This window comes from Calonectris borealis, chromosome 3 (assembly GCF_964195595.1).
Source record: "Calonectris borealis chromosome 3, bCalBor7.hap1.2, whole genome shotgun sequence".
NCBI classification, from domain to species: Eukaryota; Metazoa; Chordata; class Aves; order Procellariiformes; family Procellariidae; genus Calonectris; species Calonectris borealis.
Window position 1 is genome coordinate 63,110,116 of NC_134314.1, and position 20,705 is coordinate 63,130,820.

A 20,705-nucleotide genomic window follows, 5' to 3' on the forward strand; every position below is an offset into this window, starting at 1 on the left:
TGAAGACAAAAATAATAATCTTGCTCTTACACAGTAAAAAGCTAAGAAATATTTAGCCCTTTTAACTCTGAAGGGTTTCCAGGGTTGACTTGTATTCTTGCTTTACTTGCACTTTACTTCACAGAGCTAGTCAGCATATCCTATCCTAGATGACAGAAGCTGATATGAAATAAAAAATATTATCCAGAGAAACACTGGCAGAAATTGAGGCTTTGTCCATACTTAACAAAAAGTTCCACTTATAGAAAAATCTTCACTAAGGGAGAGTAGGGACCACCTTTGTTTATAATTGAATTAATTTTAAATTTTATTGCAGACTAAGTTGACTTTGGGTGTGGCTGTGCCACAGTCAAAGGTGTGATTGTGACTTTGCTAAGCATATGTCAGCTCACTTTAAGCTGGGTAGTTTAGGTATTGCTTTCAGCATAGACAAAATGGTGTGGAGTTTAGGACAGGCTGCAAGATACTCTCTTATGTAGCTGAGCTGTAGGATTTAAGCCATCTGGGAGGTTTCGGTCACCCCTCAGAGTGCAGCGTGTGAATGCTTCTGGCTTCCTGGACTCCAGCTGGAGTGCAAAGCTTGGTACGGGCTAAGGTACACCCAGCTGTGTGGCTTGTTCTGTCAACACTGCTGGCTGGTAGCCTGCCTGAAAACATCCACGTTGTGCCTAGGAATTTGAGTGTAGACTTCCTGCTGATGGATTAGGCTGTAGTGTGCTAGGATCGGCCATTTGGTCCGTTCAGGCAAACCAAATGAGTGATTGGGAGTGTGATTAGTGTCTTGTGTGCTCAGACTTCCTGCTCGAGCATTCAAAGCTCAATCCACGCCTTCGAGTTTTCATTACCTTTCTCTAATTTTGCAGTAATAGTCTTTGTCTACCTGTCAGGCCCTAGATGAGGGCAGGTCATGATGAAAGAGAAGGTAAACCTGCATCCAGATGTGACAAGGCAGACATGGACAGTGGCCTCACTGACAAGGGATGGTCTCCCTGTACCTGAGCCAGGTGAGCAAAGCAGGTTTGGGGATGCTCACCCAGGTTCAGACAATAGCCTAGACTGCCAGACATACAGTGATGAGGCAAGTCCGAAGTCAAGTCCGTGAGTTTGAGTCAGGGTCTGGATCAGTAGGGTACTTGACCAGGATGGACACGACTGCTGTGTGGCTGTAACACAGCTCAGGCAGGGGACATAGGCAAGAGATGGCTATATGGAGCTGCCAAAACAAGGTGGGGGAGACTCAGCCAAGGCATATTCCAGCTTTTTGTTGATGAGGCTGTCTTCAAGGCTGGCTGAGACTTCCCAAACAGTGCTCTCAACAGCTGAAACAGTATCAGAGAACTGGCCCCAAGCACAGGCAGCCAAACTCCTGGGAGGGGCGAGTGTGCTCTGGGTCTGAACACCACCTCCATGTAGTTCTGCAAGGCTCTCAGGTACTAAAATAATAAGGAACATATTAATAGTTTAAACTGATAGACTTTCTGTAGAGATAATTATTAACTTGAATTCAGAATAACTTAGTTATTGTGCTAAAACTGTTAGATTTCAGGCAAGGCCGAAGATATAAAAATTATGCAAGGCTTCCTTCCAACTCCTGCTCTTCAAAATTTTTCCTTGGCGTTCTTTCACTAGCATCAGTAGAATTACACAAGGAGTGAATTGTTCTGATTTGACTTGCCATGTTGCTTTCAGCTGAAAGGAGGAGTAGAGCAAATTAAAGGCTTTGAAAACATGAAAGGTTTGAAAAGTTTCTCACCGTGGAGCCGGTATTAGAAATTAATACATTGGCAAACATCACTGTGACCATAAGCTATGGGCAGTGGATAAGTCTTAAAGAATGTTCTGTCTGACAAAATTTGGCAATACGCTGCATCACAGTGGTAGATAGAATTTTAGAGAAGCTCTTTTATAATGATCAATATTGGAATGGTATTTTGAAAATAGGATAGGAAATATATCAAAACAATGTAAAAATATACTTTCTGCACTGAAAAGCAGAAAATACTTTCCTTTTCTGCACAGGTGTTGCACAGGTCAGCTGTATACTTGTAAGACAACAGAGTTTTATTGTAAATGGAATGTGGTGGAGAGCAAAGGAAAGTATAAGTAAGGACTTCTGGCAAATAGGCTGTTGTTTAACTGTTCAATGCTGAGTGAGTAAGTTAGCTAAGGAGAAAAGGGAAGTAAAAAGAAAAGATGAAATATTTGCATTACTGGAGAAACTCAGGTAAGTGTGAACCTTGTCTTTCTGTTGTATAATGGCATATTACACAATATTATATAGGCATATTACATAGGCAAATCAGCCTATATGAATGCCTTTTAATATGTGGTAGTAATGGGCAGTTTGTGTTAAAGGTTGTTTGTTTGTTTGTTGTTCATAGAATAACAAAAAGTATAATGTTGTAGCTGCTTACACAAAAGTCAATAATCAAACCCAGCCATTTGTCTTTCATTGTGCTTTTTATGTCTGGCATGGTCAAGTGGGCCAATTCTTGAGTCCTTTTCTGGCTGAAATATATGTTGTGAAGCATCAAAATTTGAAAGTCTGCCTTTTGTTTTCTAAGGGTCTGTATTCAAAGGTAAATATTAGCCTCTTTGCCAACCCTGGCCTTTGTTTTGGGAAAACGGCCAAAGGAGTCCAGGCCTAAAGGCGTGCCTGTGATCGGTATCAGTGTGCTTAGTAAAAACCCATAGGGAATAGCTTTGAAACATTATTTGTCCTGTCTTCTTCCTGTACCCCTTTGTGGATCTGCAATTTTTGACACTCCTTACATTCTTGCAGTGTTTTACAGGATTTTTTCACTTGCTCTTTAAGGTCGCCGTGTCTTCCTGCTCAGCCTAATGTTGCTGTCCTGGTGGCAGCAGCAATAGCATCTGCCATGGAAAAATGGAGGTGAATATGGGTTTACTTGGTATACTCAGTAGTATTGTCAGTACCCCGTACCCCTTTTTACACTGTTCTTGTTACAAGTCTCATGACAGTACTATAAATTGCAACAGCTTTAGCTTTATTCTTGAAAAAGGATTTTTGGAATAGGACAAGCATGAAGATGGCTCAAGGCCATATTTTCTTCTCCAGTTTTGCTTTTACTCATGGGTCAAGTGCAGCTTGTTTGGACAACAGTTCTGAGTTGGCATAATATTGACAGTTTCTTCTCTATGTAACCATGTGTTCATATGTGGTTGCCACTAAAGCAGATGGCATGTGGTAGTCTTTGTTCTGTGTTCGTAGTCTGCTGTGCTAAATAAAAGAATTGTGTTTGAGAGTACAATATTTACTTTTTTTTTCCTCATAAATCAATATCAGTTTTCAGTCCTGTTTATCCTTAGGTTTTTACAAAAGCCTACCTGCTGATTAAATAGCAGAGTCAGCTGCTATGTCTTTTCTGGGAATTTAATTAGATGTTATATTTCCTCTTCTTTCTGCTAGCATATAGTTGCACTTTAGTTTCTCTCTAAATTCTCCTATGGTGTAAAATGCATTGAAAAACAAAACAGCCAGGGGTGAAATGTGTGCGCTTTGATAACAGCTCATGTATTAATGCCTTTCAGGAGAATATGTACCTATATGGTTGGACAAGCAACAATAAGAAAAATATTTTGGATCCTAGCTGACAGATGCTAGCTCTATTCTATCTTTTTGTCTCTTTCTTAAAAACCAGATGCTTGAATAGTTTTGGAAGGTATTTAGAGAGCTATAGTATGATAATGTCTTCTACTGATAATTCCGTGCTGAATGAAGTTATCACTCTTTGGTAAGCTCCATGGAGGCTTTTTGTAACATCTTACAGTGCCTCGAGCTACCTTTAAAACATTCTTGTCCTTTGAATGACCTTAGGTTGCAATAGTATGTAATAACACTCTTGAGAACATTCAATAGAAACAGCAAGAGTAGACCTTCTGCGTGCTGGTTTGAGAAGAAGAACAATAATCCCTACACATTTTTAGAGTAAGTCTTCTTTTTAGCTCTGAAAAGGTTTTGGGTGTAAGCTCCAGCTTTTCCATCTACTGACTTCAGGACAATTCAGTCACCTTCAGTGTTGCAGGAGAGCCAGGACCTGAGAGTCTCAGCAGCTCTCCTCTTCTTCATGGGCTCTAGGTGTGGAATGTGAATCAAAAGAAGCAAGTCTTTGAAGAGCATAAAAGTATTTACAAATGTGGAAAGAAGAGATAAGTGGTGCAAGAAAGAGGTGGTGCACTTGTTTCAGTGCTGATAATTTTTTTTTTTAGGTGATTTATTTAGCTATGTGGCTGTGCTGGTGTGAGTGAAGTATCCACCTCCTTTCACTTTAGTAAACTTTATTAGTATCTCCTGCTTTTGAATAAAACTGAGCTGTTGCAGGGTTATCCCTGTTTAAAAATAACTTTTACAAGCATGAGTAAGTGTTCCACTGTCCCTGGCAAGTGTAGATAAGGTTTTTTCTCTGTACAGTATGCTTTCTGCATTTTTAACAATGCCCTTTTAAAGACAGAAGGTGACTCTGTTCTTACTTGAAATTCATTATTTATTACTGTGTTCTTTATACTTTTGCAGATGAAACTCCTTCTCAAAGATATTTCAGTGTTAAGGCCCAAGTTGTTAGTCATCTGTTCTAGATGCACAAAACAGTGAAAACATAGTATGCTCTTCTTGGATCCCCATGGTTTTGGAAAATTCTATGGGTTTTTGTAATACTGGCGTTAGAGACCCAGTCTAGACGTTCTCCCTCCATGTATAGACATGACACAACTGTGAGAGTCAGTCATGGAGATTAGAATGGAAAACCACTACTTTGCATTGCTGCTTTGTTAATTGCGTAGTTGTTAATGGATATGCCTTCAACCTTGGAGTGACAAGTTTTGTTGGCTGTGGAACACCAGGGAGGAAGAAAGGAAGATGGAAAGCAACTGGGTACATGGTAGGCAAAGAGCAAGGAAGATCAACACAGAAAGAAGCTTAATTCAGAATGATTATTCTTTAAAAGAAATATCAATGCATTCTTTGCCAAAGAAAATTCTTGCAGAATAGAAGAGTAGAGGGGGGGAGGTGAGATGGTCAGAGCTAGGGAAGAGTGAAGAGAAAGGGACAGTAGCATTGACTGTGTAAAGGAAGAGTAAAATACGATAGCAAAGGAAAGGTGACAGTAGCTAAGGCTGGTGAGAGATTTTTCCGTGTGTCACTGAGACCTGTAGAGTTGAGCGATCTCTGGGATCCGGTGTCTGCAGCCTGCGCGCTTGCTGGCTCTGTGGCCCTTCCACCAGCTCCCCGAAATCACTGCTGAGAAATTCTCTTCAGCTGCAGCTATAGAGATGAGTGACGGAAATGATTCTGCTCTCTAACCATGTTACCGTATTTCCATCTGTCCAGCTCAAAATAAAAAGCTTTTGAAATGTTTTTGCGATTGCAGTTTTCCAGACACTCAACCACCTATTCTCAACCACTATAATGTTTACAAAGCAAAGCTTTTATTGCTTCCTCCCACGTAAAGGAAGCAGTGATGGGACAGATTCATCCCTAGATGACAATGTTTTTTGATTCCAAAACAAACTTTCTAAAAAATATTTTTAAAACAAAAAAGGACATTTTCTTCCCTGCAGTTGTTACTGTGTTGGCTTAAAAACTTTTCTCAGATATTATATTAAAACAAAATCTGACATTTTGTCCTAGCAATCTCCCAAGTTACAGACCGTAAAAAGTTCATGTGCTACCTTTGTGCATAACAAGGCCAGCTTCTTTAATTCTATTTGCCTTCCTACTCAATGTTGGACTCTCATATTCTTTCTTAATTGCACCTTTTTCTCAATTCTTGCTTGCTCTTTTGAGGGGAAGAATATGGGGAGGGAGAGAGAGGGAGAGAGAACAGGCAAGATTTTCTCCTTTTCTTTAAAAAGACAGACTAAACGTTGAAGGCAGGCATTAGGTTGACGATGTGGTAGTCGCTAGAGATTTGAGTCTGGTGCTTGCAGCAGGATGCTGCAGGGTTCTAACGAGGTTATTGATAGTAAATCTTAAACTACATGCGCAGCTACTTGTTTTTATATAGATTAAAAAAATATATAGTCTTTACGCAGCAGACTGCCTGAGCTACCTGTATGTAAAATAGTTCAGATAATATTAGTAACCTACCTGCAGCGAGGTCCCATATAGCAGGAAGCAAAGTAAATTAGTCCACATTTGGGCTGCAGCAGTGAGGTGACTTTCTGTTCCTGGGCGACCTTTAAAGCTAGCTTGAATATTCCTCATCATCTGCAGGGCTGATAATCTTGGAGCTTTTCCACTGACAACAGGTCAACTACTAGTGTAACACCTCTTGCTGTGCCTAGTCAGGACTACTGCTGCTGTTGGCCAGTATTAGTTGCTCTACATTGTTCCAGCTGAACATTCGTGCCATTTGCGTGGATAATATCCACATGACTGAAGTCATTCAGGCTCAGTATAAAGCTTTGATTTGAAGCCTTAAACACTAAACTGCAATTATGTGGTATAGTCCACTAGATTAGACTTGGCTGTCCCAGAACATTGTCAAATGCTTTAACGCTAAGCTTACCATTTTTGTGAAGCTTCTTTATTAAGCGTTGAAGAAAGAAAGGAAGGAAAAAAAAAAAGGAGGGGGGGAAAGCTTCAGTATTTTGCAGTAAAATTTTTTTAAGACTAAAATTTAAACTAGTGGGACTAATGTTAAGAAAGCAAAGGCTTGAATGTAATAAGTCAATAGAAGTTCCCAGATCTTCACTTATTATAGAAGGACCTGGACCATGTATACCCTTGTGTATATATAAGAAATTTGAAAGCAGAAGGGATTTGTAGTAGAGACACAGAGAGCATTTGTAGTATGCTGTGGTTTGTGATGCTCTGAGGTTTCCAGAGTATTGCTTGCAGGAAACACAAGTTGCACTATTGCATCAGGTAGCATTACCATTTTGTAGTATTTCCTACCCAAAAGAACATTCATATGCCTCAGTGAACATAATCCTTTCATGTTTTTGCTTGTTGGAATTAATTATGTTAATGGCGGTGTAGTACTGAAAATCTGGAATACAGTACAAAACTGTGATCTTGTAACATTTGCTGCCAAAATCTCAGTAATTATTTGTGAGAACTTTAGTGAGGATTTACCAATTCTAGTCGGGAAGTATTATAACGCTACCACTTTGGAGTGGGTTTTATTTAGATTTTATTTTTACATTAATTTGGTGTCACAGTTGAATTCCCCTTTTTTTTAAACATGCATTACCTACATTGAAGCTCCATAGGGGAATATTAATAGTCCATTTAGTGACACTGCAATGTTACAAGGATGCCTTACGTGGCATAAGTCACATAGGTCATGGAGCTATTTGAAGATATGGGAATAAAGCTCTTACAGTTGGTGTGGTTTTTTGTTTGTTTTAAAGCATGTTTGTGGTTACACATCACAGGACATACTACTCGTTGATCTTAGTAGCAGGGCCAGGTGGGACTAGAGGAGCAATATATCGTCACCCTGAAATAAAATGTTCTCAAGTTGGCTTTTTAAAAACAAATGAATCAATTTATAATTTCCAAATAATACCTAAGTTAAAAGGACAATAACAGGTTTTGTGCTCTCCACTGATTTTGCTGGGCTTTGACATCTTGCATCTGATGTGCTACCTACCTAGCTGTGCACCTGCTCTTAGCAAGGTGATATTTCATATGGAAGATTTCAAAGGTCCAGAACAATTTACATGGAAGATAATACTGTTGATACTGACTTAACAGAAAATGTCGTTGATACTGCACGTTAGTACGCTGGATTTTTTTTTTTTAAAAAAAAAGCGCAAGTACGGAGCTCTGCAGTTGTGTTCATTCTTGACAGCTGGGTTAATGGAGACTTGCACCTTTCTATCAGTTGTAGTGTATCTGGGTGCAATGAGAATGCAAGATTTTTTTTTCCCCTCATTCTTTTATTATTTTCCTTCTTTTCCTGTCAATTCAAAGATAGATTTGAAGTCAAACAGTTCTTACTTCTCTGCTAGACATTGCGTTGAATAATCTAAGATTCCAGACTTGCCTGGTGCAAGGATGACACGCAAATTGGTGAAGCGTTCCATATCCTTCTTTTTTGTTGCTGAGGCCTGCCCCACTGGGGGTGGGGGGGGTGGGGAGGGAGTGAGCGAGTGAGTGGCTGCGTGATATTTGGCTGCCTGCCAGATTAAACCACAACAAGAATTCTAGGCCAAAGCTTCATCAGGTTCAGTCTATAATTCCCTTTTTTTCATGAATGCTATATATGTAATATTTTTGATACTGATTAATATGGTTTATGATAATTTGCACCTCACAAATCCAGAATATCTGAATGTCAACGCTACACATTCCAGAAATTGTGTTCTTACTGTCTTTATTAACTGCTTAGTGAAGAAAATTGTATAGTGTACTGTATATTTGTTAAAAACAACACAAATAGTTTTTCTTTACTCAAGTGTTCACAATCTTTAAAGAAATAAGCTTGAGAAATAATTAGGTGTATTTTAAAATGGGATGAGTTTTTTCCACATCACAACATGATTCAGGCATCATACTCAGAAGACTGACTCAGCAGCTTTTGCTGATGGGGGAGGAGGAAAAAAGGGAGAGGCTTTGTGTAGGCATGTATGTAAAGTTATTGAAGTATTGCTTGAAAGCAATTTTTCCTCAGAAAACAATGACTGCAAAGGTGACATGTACGTTCTCTCCTACCCATACCTCCCCAAATAGTTCTGAATAAGGAAGTCTGTATTATTAAAGTACCTTCTCTTTCAGGACTTTTGGCAAACTACCTTATTACATTCTACGCTTGAATAGAGTAGCCGTCATAAGTGCGTTGTTGGCTTTCCTGGACTCTTTAGTTACTGTATATGCAATGATAATATATACACTTTTCCTGAAGAGTTTATGAACCAAATCCAATACTTAATGAGGTTAAAAGGAATCTTTCTCTGTATTTGAGTAGGCATTAGATTTTGCCCTAAAGTGCTGGGCAAAGACAATCTGGTGCTTGTTTGATAACTTTACTACATTTAGATTTCAAAATAAACATGGCCATAGTTTCTGGTCAGTGTAAGACACTGTGGTCATTCTAATGTGACATCCCACAGTTGCTTACCATGGTATGGACCAACATCTAGTATGAACTTGATACTAGGAAGTGGGAAAAGGTTTTCCTGCCTAAGAAAATTATAGGTATCACATAAGGGCCATGCCTTCTGTTTGTAGACTGTGGTCAATGGCAAAACTTCACCTTCTTAGAACAACCTAGGAGGAAGGAAGAAGTGGAGCAAAGAAAGTTTTCTATAAAATTGATACACGTGTAACCATAAATATCTTAATTTTTTATTCGTGAGAAGGAAACATATCATCATGTCTACATTAAATAACTTGATAAGAAATGAAATACACAGGGCCAGTCTTGAGAATATTCATGTTCATGCACCAGTAATTAATTGCAAACAACATAACTACTTGTGTGAGTGAAAACTGCTTGTGAAAGCAATGAAACCAGCCTCCTAATCTGCCTGTTTATCAATTTCAGTACAATCGTATAGCGTTATAGAGAAAATGAGGGCTTTCAAAACCATTCAGTGGTCACTTAAGATTACTTTCTTTTCCTTCCTGTCCCACAGGTACTCTGTGTCTGCATGTTAACGACAATCCTAGGATGTATATTTGGCCTGAAGCCTAGCTGTTCAAAAGATGGTAACTAATATGCCTTTTAGTAATATTTTGAAGCCATTCCTTTTTTTTCCCTTTTTTTTTTTTCCTTTTTATAAATTAAATTTGATATTATTAGAATGCCACCCTTTCTTGCTGCAGGAAGAAGATTGGATGCATTGCTTGAAATAGTTTCAGTTAAAGGGGAATAAAAATACTGGGAAATAAACTTCAGGTGTACTCAGTACTTGTGTGTACTCACTTGAGAGGTAAACTGATCCTGGCACTCAGTGTCTGGTCTGGCAGCTTCCATGTATCCCAACTGTCACTGTGGTGATGTCACATGGCTGGCTTTTCTCAGTTCACTATAAAAAACCCCAACAATTTTTATTTCATGTTGTCCTGGAACATTTGTTTTTCATCTTTTCCAGTCAATTATGGGGAAAAAAAAGTTATTTTTTTACTGGTTAGAATTGTAGTCTGAAAACGTTCCTTGTGGAATTCCTCTGGCTGTTTTCCGTCCTGAAAAATATGTGTTTTTTTCAGTGGTGAAGTTTCTTCAGGTAGAAGGTTACGAAAGATATTTTAGGAAATGAAACTTCGCTTTGGGAACAACTGTCTAGAATAATTTGAAAGTTGATCTGTTTAACAAACACTTCTGCAATGATTTTTAACCAAAATTCAGATTATTAATTTCCCGCTAGAATCTGTTTAGGTTTTTTTCTCATTTTATTACAGCTTTGCCATATTGGCTCATTATTATCACATTTTCCTAATAGCACGTACCTCAAGAATCTTGAGAAGAGGAGCCAAATGAATGAAGGATTCGCCTCATTCCCTTCTGGTGATTGCACAGGATGAACCAGACTGACCAGTGACTTAAGTGTTGTTAATGCTTCACATCACCAGTTTTTTTTTTTCCCAGGCAACCCCAGTCTAGTGGAAGAATGCTATGCCTCTTTTTTTTTCCACATTAAAACTGAACAAAAATTAAGCCAGTGAGCAGTACATTCAAGTTCGTATCTCCTGTGTCTGGTTTGGAACAGCCCTTCCTGTGTCTTGAAATAGTACCTTAACCATGGTACAGCAGGATGCAGAACTGGGGCTTTTTCAGTTCCTCTGACTTGTATGAAGACAGTCATTCAAGCAGGGCGTGAGCATGGGAGAGTTGCAAGCATGGCCAATGCAGTCTAGATTCTAATTAATGTTTAATTATTTATAGAAAGTAGAACACTGTCAGATGCAAAAATGATGATCAGTGTTCGCTGCAAAAACGTTTCACTCTTTAGGGCACCCTTATTGAAAACCTAGGTTCAGATTTCCTCCGGTAGAGATCTTCCATATTCTGAATGACTGTACTCGTGTCTTCTGGTGATACAGAAGGGCAGGGACAGTCACAATTAGAATTGTAGTCTTTTGTTTCATTTGTTTCTGCCAATAATGAAACACCATGTTCCTGCTAAAACAGAACAGAACCTTCTGTTTAATATGAGGAAAAAATATTTTTGTTCAATAAGGGAAAATAAACATTTAGTTGGATCAAGACTCTCCTTTTCCTTTGGCTGTCACTGTTTTTGCAGCCATCCTGTAAGTCGTGGAATGACCAGCTGTGTCATTCCACACACTGACCTTACTCATTTCTTTTGCATGTTGACTGATTTGGGCTCAGCCACTGACATCTAACACTATCCAATATTACAGTGAAAACCTGCAAAGGTCGTTGCTTTGAAAGGACCTTTGGAAGCTGCCGTTGTGATAGAGATTGTGTCAAGCTTGGAAACTGCTGCTTAGATTACCAGGAAACATGTATACAACCAGGTAAGGATGGGAAAAAAGCTGTGGGGGCAAACTCTCCTATTCTGTGCCGTGGGACAGCTCTGCCTATGTGAGTACTGCTGTGGCCAGGTGGCCGCAACCCCTGGCTTCTTTCAGGTGGGCTGCGAGTGCAAGAGATGGGCTGCTGAACAGCGGAGTGGTTCTGATGCCAGCGGTCTCCCCCTCTTTGTGCTCCCTGCCTTGCAACCACGGGTGGAGTCGCAGTGGTGATGGCACTACTGGGGACTCCTGTGGAAACATCAGGGCTCTGGTGCAGCTGTGGTTGTACGCAAACAAAGCTTGTGTTTCACCCAGCTGGACTACATAGCAGCTGACGTAGCCAGTAGGCTGGCTTTGGCTCCCGTGGGGAGGGAGCCTGCGAGGGGCTGCTGCCGTCCTCCCCCTTGGAAAGAGGAGGAACAACTGCAACTGGAGGTCTCAGCCAGCCTTTTGTTCTCTGTCCGGGGGTGAGAGAACAGTGACCTCCATTGTCCCTGGTGTTGGGGACAACTCCCACGTTCTCAGGCAAGCCAGGAATAGGAGGGCATTCTGCATGTTGTATCTTTCTGTCATCGCCCACGTGAAAAAGGGGAAGGACAGAGCGTCTCTCTGAAAGCTGCCATCTCTCCCTACGCAGCTGCTCAGGCCCTCTGCCCTGTTACTCCCCAGCTTGAGTGTGAAGCAAGGGTGACGTGCTGGCCTTCGGGACAAGGCAGGATGACAAATGATTGCGAATGTGAGAAGCAGTTCTCATGATTTGCCAGAAAGCAAAGGTCAGATAGGCAAAGGTGTGAAAAGTACCACGGAGAAATCTTACAGGGGAAGATGTTAGTGCGGGTAGCAACACTAAGGACAGAACTTGACTGTTTTCTCTAATTCAGTTTGCCGTAATGCTTCATATGCAGTATTCTTTTCAGTTAACTATTTTTATGCATGAAGATCACGTACTGACTGTTCTCAAACATTTAGATTTGGCTTCCGTGTCTCTGTTAAGACCTTCGCTTAAGTATTCACTCAGCTGGTGAATTCGTTCATGTTAATCCTCACTGACTGCAAAGGATCTACTTGTGTATACAACAAAATGCTCATCTTCAAATGATACGATGTATTGGAATATTCTGTTCAGAAAAATCAATATGATTCAGGAAAAAAAATCTCTGCTGAAAACAGAATGAAGCTGAAGTCAGTAGGTCTTCGTGTGAGCTTATGTATATAGTCTCAAATAGTGGCAAAGTTATACCTATGCCTAAGAGGTGCAGAAAGAAGCTGGAGTGCTTGATGGTGACTGGTAAAATCCATTGCGACTTCAATGTAAGTCAGAATAAGTTACTGCTGCTCGGTGTTTTCTAGGCATTCCAAATTCAGACTCAAGTTTGGGGTTCTTCTAGGGGAGTTGTTTGGGAGCTTCTTTATAGTATGCATCTCCCAGATTAAACCCACGTAAATTACCATATTTAAGGAGGTCTGTAAAAAGGATTCTTTCCATTGACCTCTTCTGATCGGTGGGATTTATAACCATATGCTGCATAATTGTATTCAGATGGCTATGCACTTTGATTATTTAGCCATGGGTGTTTCTGTTTTCCAAAGTACCAAAGCTTGCAATATTATGCATGCATGAGATACCTCAGGGCTGTTTTTTAGTGAGTACACACTTGAGAAAGAACTTAACACTCAGTTTAGTAATTCTGCACTTACACTGGTATTAATCATTGTGCTGTCCTTCTCTGTCTGTTTTTTAGCCCATATATGGATCTGCAATAAATTCAGGTGTGGAGAGAAGAGGCGACCAGAATATCATTGTTCCTGTTCAGATGATTGTGTGGAAAATAAGGATTGCTGTGTCAATTATTATGCTGTTTGTAAAGGTAAATATCCTCAACAAATTCCTACAGTCTCTCTTATATGTACCCCTATTTGTATGAAAGGAGCAAGGACATAATATAATTTTAAAAGCATCCAATAAAATGAAAAAATTTGCATCTATCAATGAGAATGTACTGTCTTTAAAAAATAAATTGCACTCATTTGTTTTAAGGAGAGGCAAGCTGGGTTGAAGAAGAGTGTGAGGACATTACTGAACCTCAGTGTCCAAAAGGGTGAGGATATTGTATATTTGCATAGCTCTGCTCTTTGCTTACGTTTCATTTTTGAGATTATTTTCCCTACTGTGCCTTCCTGGGACCTGCTTGTCTTTCTTATCCACAGTAAGAGCAGCTGCCAGACAAGGAGGACACCTATTCGGCCGGCCTTTGGTAGCGCTTACTAACAGATCAGGGTGCTTTATCCCCGCAGCACTCGTGTATCCCAGCACTTGCTTGACTTGCAAGATATGCCTATTCCTGAACCTTGCTGTCTCTCACAGATGTGTGTGCTCTGGGCAGCTCTGCCTTGTGCCAGCCTCATTATTGTCCTATATGTGCTCCAATACCCGCTGTCCCAAATATTTTGGGACCCACCCAGCAATCTCAGACTCCTAAGACTGCCTCTCTCCCTGGTCGCTTCTAAAGACCTTTCCACTTACGTGCCTGTTTCAGCCCCAGAGCTGCAAAATGTGGGCAGATCACTGTCCCAATTTCACCAGCAGTGGGACAGCATTATTTGCAAGCTATCTGAGCTACTTTCTTTAAAACGTGTAAAATGCCATGGGATCCTTGTATTCTCTGACTCAGCTCCACGTTGGGCCCGCTCCTGCAAGTTATGTATACGCTGTGTAAGAAATGACTCATCTAGTTTATGGCACCAGCACTCAGGCTCAAATAGTACAGCAAAGTTCCCAGCCAGGAAAAAAGCCTGCATTTCTTGTAATGTTTTTGCTGTGGGATCTTCAAATTAACTTTAAAGCTAAAGTTGACTGCAAACTATGATTGCATGTATAAGTTGTGATAGAAGTGACTTAAACATTCTTGATTGAAAAGTGTTCCACTGGAAAATAGGTTGTTGAATGAGTTGAATTCCATTATGTTCTTGTCTCAAAAGTGTCAAAAAAATCAAAACTATTTTCATTTTGATGATTTTGAAATTATGGTGTGCTGGGGATATTTTCAGTAAAGTAAAACCATTTCATTTTGTTCTTATGTCATTACTTTTTTTGACTTATGTTAAGATATTTAAATTGTGCTATATTTATCCGTTGGAGTTATAATATTGTCAAAAAAAAATACATTTCCTTTCGGCATATTTTTATACCAAACAAGCACTTCTCATTCTGATTCAGAGCAATAACAAACGCTGACACTTCAGAACCTTCTTCAAGACAGAAATTGGAGCTTCTGTCTAGCTTGGCGTCCAAGTCCCTGATAAGGTCCTATGTAGGAGGGAGGTAGCCAGGTGGTTGTGGAAGCTTTTGTCATTAACTCCTGTTCTGAGGTCAGGGGCCATTCCGGACTGTGTGCTGGGAACTGACACTAGGATGCTGATTTCCCTAACGCAAGACTATGGAGTGTTACCCCCCACGGGTGGATAAACAAACAAGAGCCTTGTGCACATCCACAGTCAAAGTTAATGGCGTAAACGCTGTAGGGCAACTCCTGTTGTTTAACTTGGTTAACTTGTTTTTAGGGTTTTTTGTTTGTTTTTTTTTTTTTTCTGTTCAGCGCATGAAAGGGATGCATAGTTACTCTATTAAAATTGTTTTAATCCTGGCAAAACCTGAAATGTTGCAATAAAACCTAGTCCAGGAAAGGGTGATGTGTGGTCAAAGTTGAATCAAACAGTGTTGACTGAGGCTCATCTCAGACTATTAGCACACAAGCCTCTCCCAGAACTAACAACTCGGTAAACAATCCACTTCTTCCTATGGTGGGGTAGGCAGGAGTGCAGGTGACTTTAACTCAGTGCTCATTTTGAGGCCTCAGGATATCAATTCTGATTCTATGCATATTAATACAACATGTTTTGTGGGTTCAAATTGCTGTTTTTTATTGTGTTTTGGTTTCAGTTGGGTTTGCTATTGTGGCGCAGAATAGACAAAAGACAGTGCAGTGTTCAATGAGGTGCTTAATCTGAGAAATACCACTGATTTCAATGAGACTGATCAAATGCTTAAAATCAAGTGCACACCTAAGTCTTTCCAACACTAGGTTCTATGTTATTTAATAGGATTGTAAAGTTAACGTACTATAAGATTTCAGGAGTGATCTAGTCCTTCCCACTGTTCTGGGAATGAAATAATACTCTGAGAATTCAAACCTACTTAAGCAGTTTATCCTAGAGCTTAGCTAGATGGTTTTCCTGACTTCTTAGTACCTTTTGCTGTACTTTAAGCCTATTACTGTTTGTTCTATCTGCATTGAGCTGGAAGAGCAGCTGATTCCTTTCCTCTCTGCAGATCTCTCCTGTATATTTCAAGATTGCTATTATGCCTCCTGTTGAGGCTTTACCTACATTTAGCGGAAAAGAAAGCTCTACGTCCTATGCTTTGTGACCGTATATAGGCAATAGTGTATGTATGTGTGGGGGATAGGAAGTTTTCTGTGTAGCATGTTTAGCTTTTCAAGAGGACTTTCGTTTCTTTTTTTCCTTTTTTCTTCTATTTTTTTTCCTTTAATTGTGGTCTAACTTGCCTGCGGTGAGGCAGGTCGGCTTGGCAGTGTGGTCCGCAGTTCTGGGCTCTTGATCATCCAGACTGGTGAACCTGCTAGACCACAGCAAGCCTGGGTTGCCGGCGTTATGTTTCCATAGAAGCTAGTTTATAGGAGGGGATAATTACCACTGCATTTCCTTCAGTTTGGAGTCAGGATGTGACTGTGGTGTACATATTTATCCAAGAGCTGTGAAACACCCTTGTCATACTGTTTGGACACAGCCAGCATGAATTGCTGGCAGGGCCAAAACCTGAGCCTCCCAGGCTTGCTTGCTCATGGTGGCACATTTTTGAAGTAGCAAGTGTAACCTTGGCTGTCGACAGGAAAAAGTCATGGAAATTGCTGATATATCTCAGGACTGAGCTCAGGTCAGTTTTTCCGGGGATTTTACTGGAGCTGTTCCAAAGGGAGTGCAGTTTAACGTGGTCGGTCTGTCATGCTTTGCTTCCCTGAGCACAGGGCAGATCTCTGTGTGAGTTTCAGCATGTGTAGAGTGTATGACAAGCGCAACGGCCAGTCTCCTCCCTAGTTGTGGCAACTCTCCATTTCGCCAGGTTTAATTTTACATGTGCCAGGGGGTCAGTAGCTGGATTTGCAGACAACCAAAACATGTACTTAACAGTTGGTTTACTTGTAAATGCCAAACCAGAAATAGTTGCGTAAAGTCCCTTTCTAAGGCGTTGTTTTAAATTTGTTTTTTTTTTAAGTTAGACTTGTCCGTAAGTAATATTGAACAGTCTTTGCCTCAAAGTTTATATTTTATTGCAGGAAACTTTGCAGTGAAGATTTTTAGACCTCTGCATTGGAGGGAACCAATTTGTTGGGAGGAGGGGGGGCAGGGAGCAGAGAAGGTATTTGCAAAAGTTGCAAAGGTCAGAATCTGCAGTGGAAAAAATACTTGTAATATGGGCAAAGGTAGTACATGAAGTTTCCCTACTCTGTTCTGCCAAAGGACTTTAGTCTTGGTCTGAAGATCATTCATTTTTTGTTCCCAACTAACTGCCCCTACTAAGATTTCGAAAAGATGGTATTAAATATGCCATATAAATAAAAACCAGGCTACAAACACACATCTTACAAATACATCTTAATGTTTTATTCTTTCTGGGGTGTAGGGTAGGCTATGTAATCGTTCTGACTAATGAAGTGCTTTTGGCTGAACTGTTGTACAAATTGTTGATTAAAATTTTCTTAGGATAGACATGTTTTTGTTGCCTGACTAATCTTCAGTTTAATATAGTCACATTTGTTTGACTGAAATAAGGCTTATAAATGTTTGACTTGTAAATGACTGTTTGGATTTTTTGGTGGGGTACCTCACTAAAGAAATTGTCAACACTTTATAAATTATATTTGTCTTCTATCCTCACTGTTTTACTTTGGGAAACTAAAGTGCAACAAAGTTTTTTTTTTTTACAAAAAAAAAAAAATTCATTTTACAATTTGTAAACATAAAAAGGAAAAATGAGCTTGCAATTGGCATGTAAAATATATTCGATTCTTTTATGCAAATCAGTGGTTTTTTGCAGTCTCATATGTCCTCATATCCATAGGTCAAACATAGGATATTTTTTGTTCACGGAGGAAGTTACTGATGACTATTCCCATCTGTGATGCAATGGTTTAAGTACTTACAGTTGGAGAGAAATTGTTTGAACAGGGCTGAAGCTGGGACAAAGTCAAGGCTGGAAAACATAGGTCCTGTGGAGACTGGAAGGGAGAATTTATTTTTGTTAGTTCCAGTGAAAGAGGTTTCTGAATTTCTCTCAAGTTCCAGGCTGAAATGCTGTTTCAGTGTTCCAGTCGTAGGGCCACACTTTCAAGTTTGGGGATTGATAGTACTTCTGGTACAGAAGGGATAGTGGTTTAGTTCTTCTTGGTTAAATAATCTGTAAAAGTTCTTTGTAAGATCTTTATCACTTGAAATAAGTGATAGGAAATTATTTCTCAGTCTGTCTTCTAATACTTCAATTTCTGTTTGTTCAGATTTACCAAGTCTCCAGTGTTACTATTTTCATTGGATGGCTTCAGAGCAGAATATTTGCAGACTTGGGGTGGACTTCTACCTGTTATTAGCAAATTACGTGAGTAGTTTCTTTGTCTAAGCAATATCGTGATGTCTTACCTGAAAAATCCTTGGGGTTTGCTTTTTCTGTAGATGCAACTATGCTTATTCTTTTAAATCCTCACTCTTCCATGGAAATTCAAGCTGTTGCCCTATATAACAACGGTGTACAGAGAAGTTGAGGTGTGGAAGGGCAAAGAAAGGGAGGGCGTGAGGAAAGGGCCCTTTGGATTTTCGGTGAAACCTTAAAATTGTTAAGTAGCCCTTGCTATATTTAGGATGTGGACACTTTTTGCTGTGAGCTTACTTTATTTTTATTTCTTCAAAATAGAATAAAACGCACTTTTTACTCTACATTGCATTTGTCTCATATTTAGGTGGCATGGCTTTGGAAAATGGAAAGCAAGGTAGAAAGCATTTCATTATACTTGAAAAAGAAGATATAGAAGGAAGAGATTAGGAACAGATCATATAGAAGGGCTGGTAGAAATGTGATGAATCTGAGAAAACTTTAATTTAACAAACATTTTCAGAAGAAATGAGAGCCTCATAAGTACATGTTTTTTCCTTAGGTTTTGTAGTGTCTTACTTAACTTTGTAGTGTCTAAGTAACTTTAGTTACTTTTCTTGTCTCTATTTTGGCTGTGGTCTGTAAAGGACCGATGGCATTTCTTGTCTGAAAAATATGCCAATCTTCTTGTCATTCATAAATTACTACCTGGGGTGGCTGGTTTCAGTTTAACTAAAAATATGTCAGTAAAAATACTTGCTTTTTTGTACAGTGGTTGTTACAACTTGATCTGTTCCAGAGAATAACAATTCACAGATGTATTTGAGGTTTTAGCTTTTTTTTTTTTGCTCCGTGTTAGAATAAAACAAGGCATTTGAAACAATTTCATAACATGCGGTTATCAAAATTTTCAACTGCAGAAGACTTCATGGGCATTGAGAGGAGAGGCTGACTGTTACAAATGGTTATAGCTCTGGCTGAGATACAAGATAATGGTGCCACAAAGCAACTGTAGGACTTCCAGGCTGTGACATCCACTTCCACATGTAAAGTTTCTTCATTCTTTGGTCTGCATAGGCTACAGTGCCTTCCACTTCTCTCGTGGACTTCTAATAAACTTCTATTTCTGTTTCCACTGAAACCATGATAAATTCTGACCACTAAGGAATACAAATCTCATCAAAGGCACTTCACTTCTCGAGATCCATGGAGTTTTTGATGGTCAAAACTTACATTTTTAAAGGATTCTGAAAACAGAATGTCTTATAATACGTGTGTTAGTCAGAATAAAATAAGGAACAGTCTGGGGAAAAGATATTATTTCTACAGTTCTACATTACTCTAGAACATTTTTTTGTAATCTGATAGAAGACTTTTATGACACGATATACCACAGGATATCCAGCTTTCTCTTGTTACAAAACCTTGCTTTCCAGTCTTTTTTTTTCCCGTCATAGTAAAATGGTGGGTGAAAAGCTCAGATAAGGCAAATTTTCTTCAGTAAGAGAAAAATAGTCTCATGATGAATGAAAATTGGTGGGTGTGTATCATATGACGCTCTGAGGGCCCGTGGCTTCAAATCTCCATGTGCTTTGTGTCCCAGGTGTCTGTAAGCACTGAAAATGGTGGAAGCAGTCATACTATAAAGATAAACATTTCTAAGAGTGCATTGCTACAGTATTTTACTGTGCAGGAAGGGGTAATGAAATCTATCCCTCTGTGGTGGACATGTAACAATAACAGATAAATTGCGTGACCGTTGCTGAAAAATTGTATTGAATCCTTTCGAAGTTCATAGTTATCCATTTTACAGGACTAGTAAATGCTCAAAAGGAGACATAGTTTATGAATGACAGCATTTACAAAGCAGTGAAGAGTTATTCGCATGAAGTAACTTATCGGACTGCCCAGTTTTATATTAAATTAAAACCCTGGATTTTCCTGTTTAAAACACTTAAGGACAAGTGCAGCATTCTGTAAGATAAAAATATTTCCATTATCTAGTTCTGTTAATTCAGCCATGCCTACAAAGAAATTCTGATGTCTCCTTGGAGAAAACTGTTAGAGTAGATGCCTGTAATTCAGTATCAGAATTTCACTTTTAACAAGTTTTATTATACACACACACACGCTGCTACCTGCTGAAAGATGGGCAATTCAGCATGGAGCTGAGGGTTCTCGGTAAACCCAGGCATAGCCATAATGTGTGCATATGGGGTTCAGAGAAGACATTTGCACATACATCTATGCTGCGATACCATAATTTTAAAATAAATCCTCCTTTTGTCTTCAGTCATCTTTAACTAAGGCAACAAATCAAAAAGAAGAAAGGTAACTCTTACAGAACGTCCCAGCAAAACCCCCTAGGATTTTGGACAAAACAAGGTTTACGTGTATTTTTCTATTACTTTAAAAACAAAATAAAACCACCCCAACCTCCCTCCCCACCACCCCCACCAAAAAAACTATGATTTGGGAAAACAGCCTCAACAGCAGATTTGGAAATGGTTGAAATGCATCAAGTGTGTTGCAGTAGCAAAAAGGGTACAAGTGATGATTTGTTACTACAGAACGCAAATGTGGGAGAGGATGTCGATG

General features: G+C 39.4%; 1 protein-coding gene across 1 annotated transcript in view; it reads left to right on the plus strand.

The window, feature by feature from the left end:
* The window catches only part of ENPP1 (ectonucleotide pyrophosphatase/phosphodiesterase 1), a 57,071-nt gene that overhangs the window by 6,297 nt on the left and 30,069 nt on the right, over positions 1-20,705 (plus strand). The window contains exons 2-6 of the mRNA XM_075145845.1: positions 9,604-9,676; positions 11,333-11,449; positions 13,189-13,314; positions 13,485-13,545; positions 18,019-18,116. Of these exons, the coding sequence (XP_075001946.1) occupies positions 9,604-9,676; positions 11,333-11,449; positions 13,189-13,314; positions 13,485-13,545; positions 18,019-18,116 (475 nt within the window). The remainder of the gene's footprint in view (positions 1-9,603; positions 9,677-11,332; positions 11,450-13,188; positions 13,315-13,484; positions 13,546-18,018; positions 18,117-20,705) is intronic.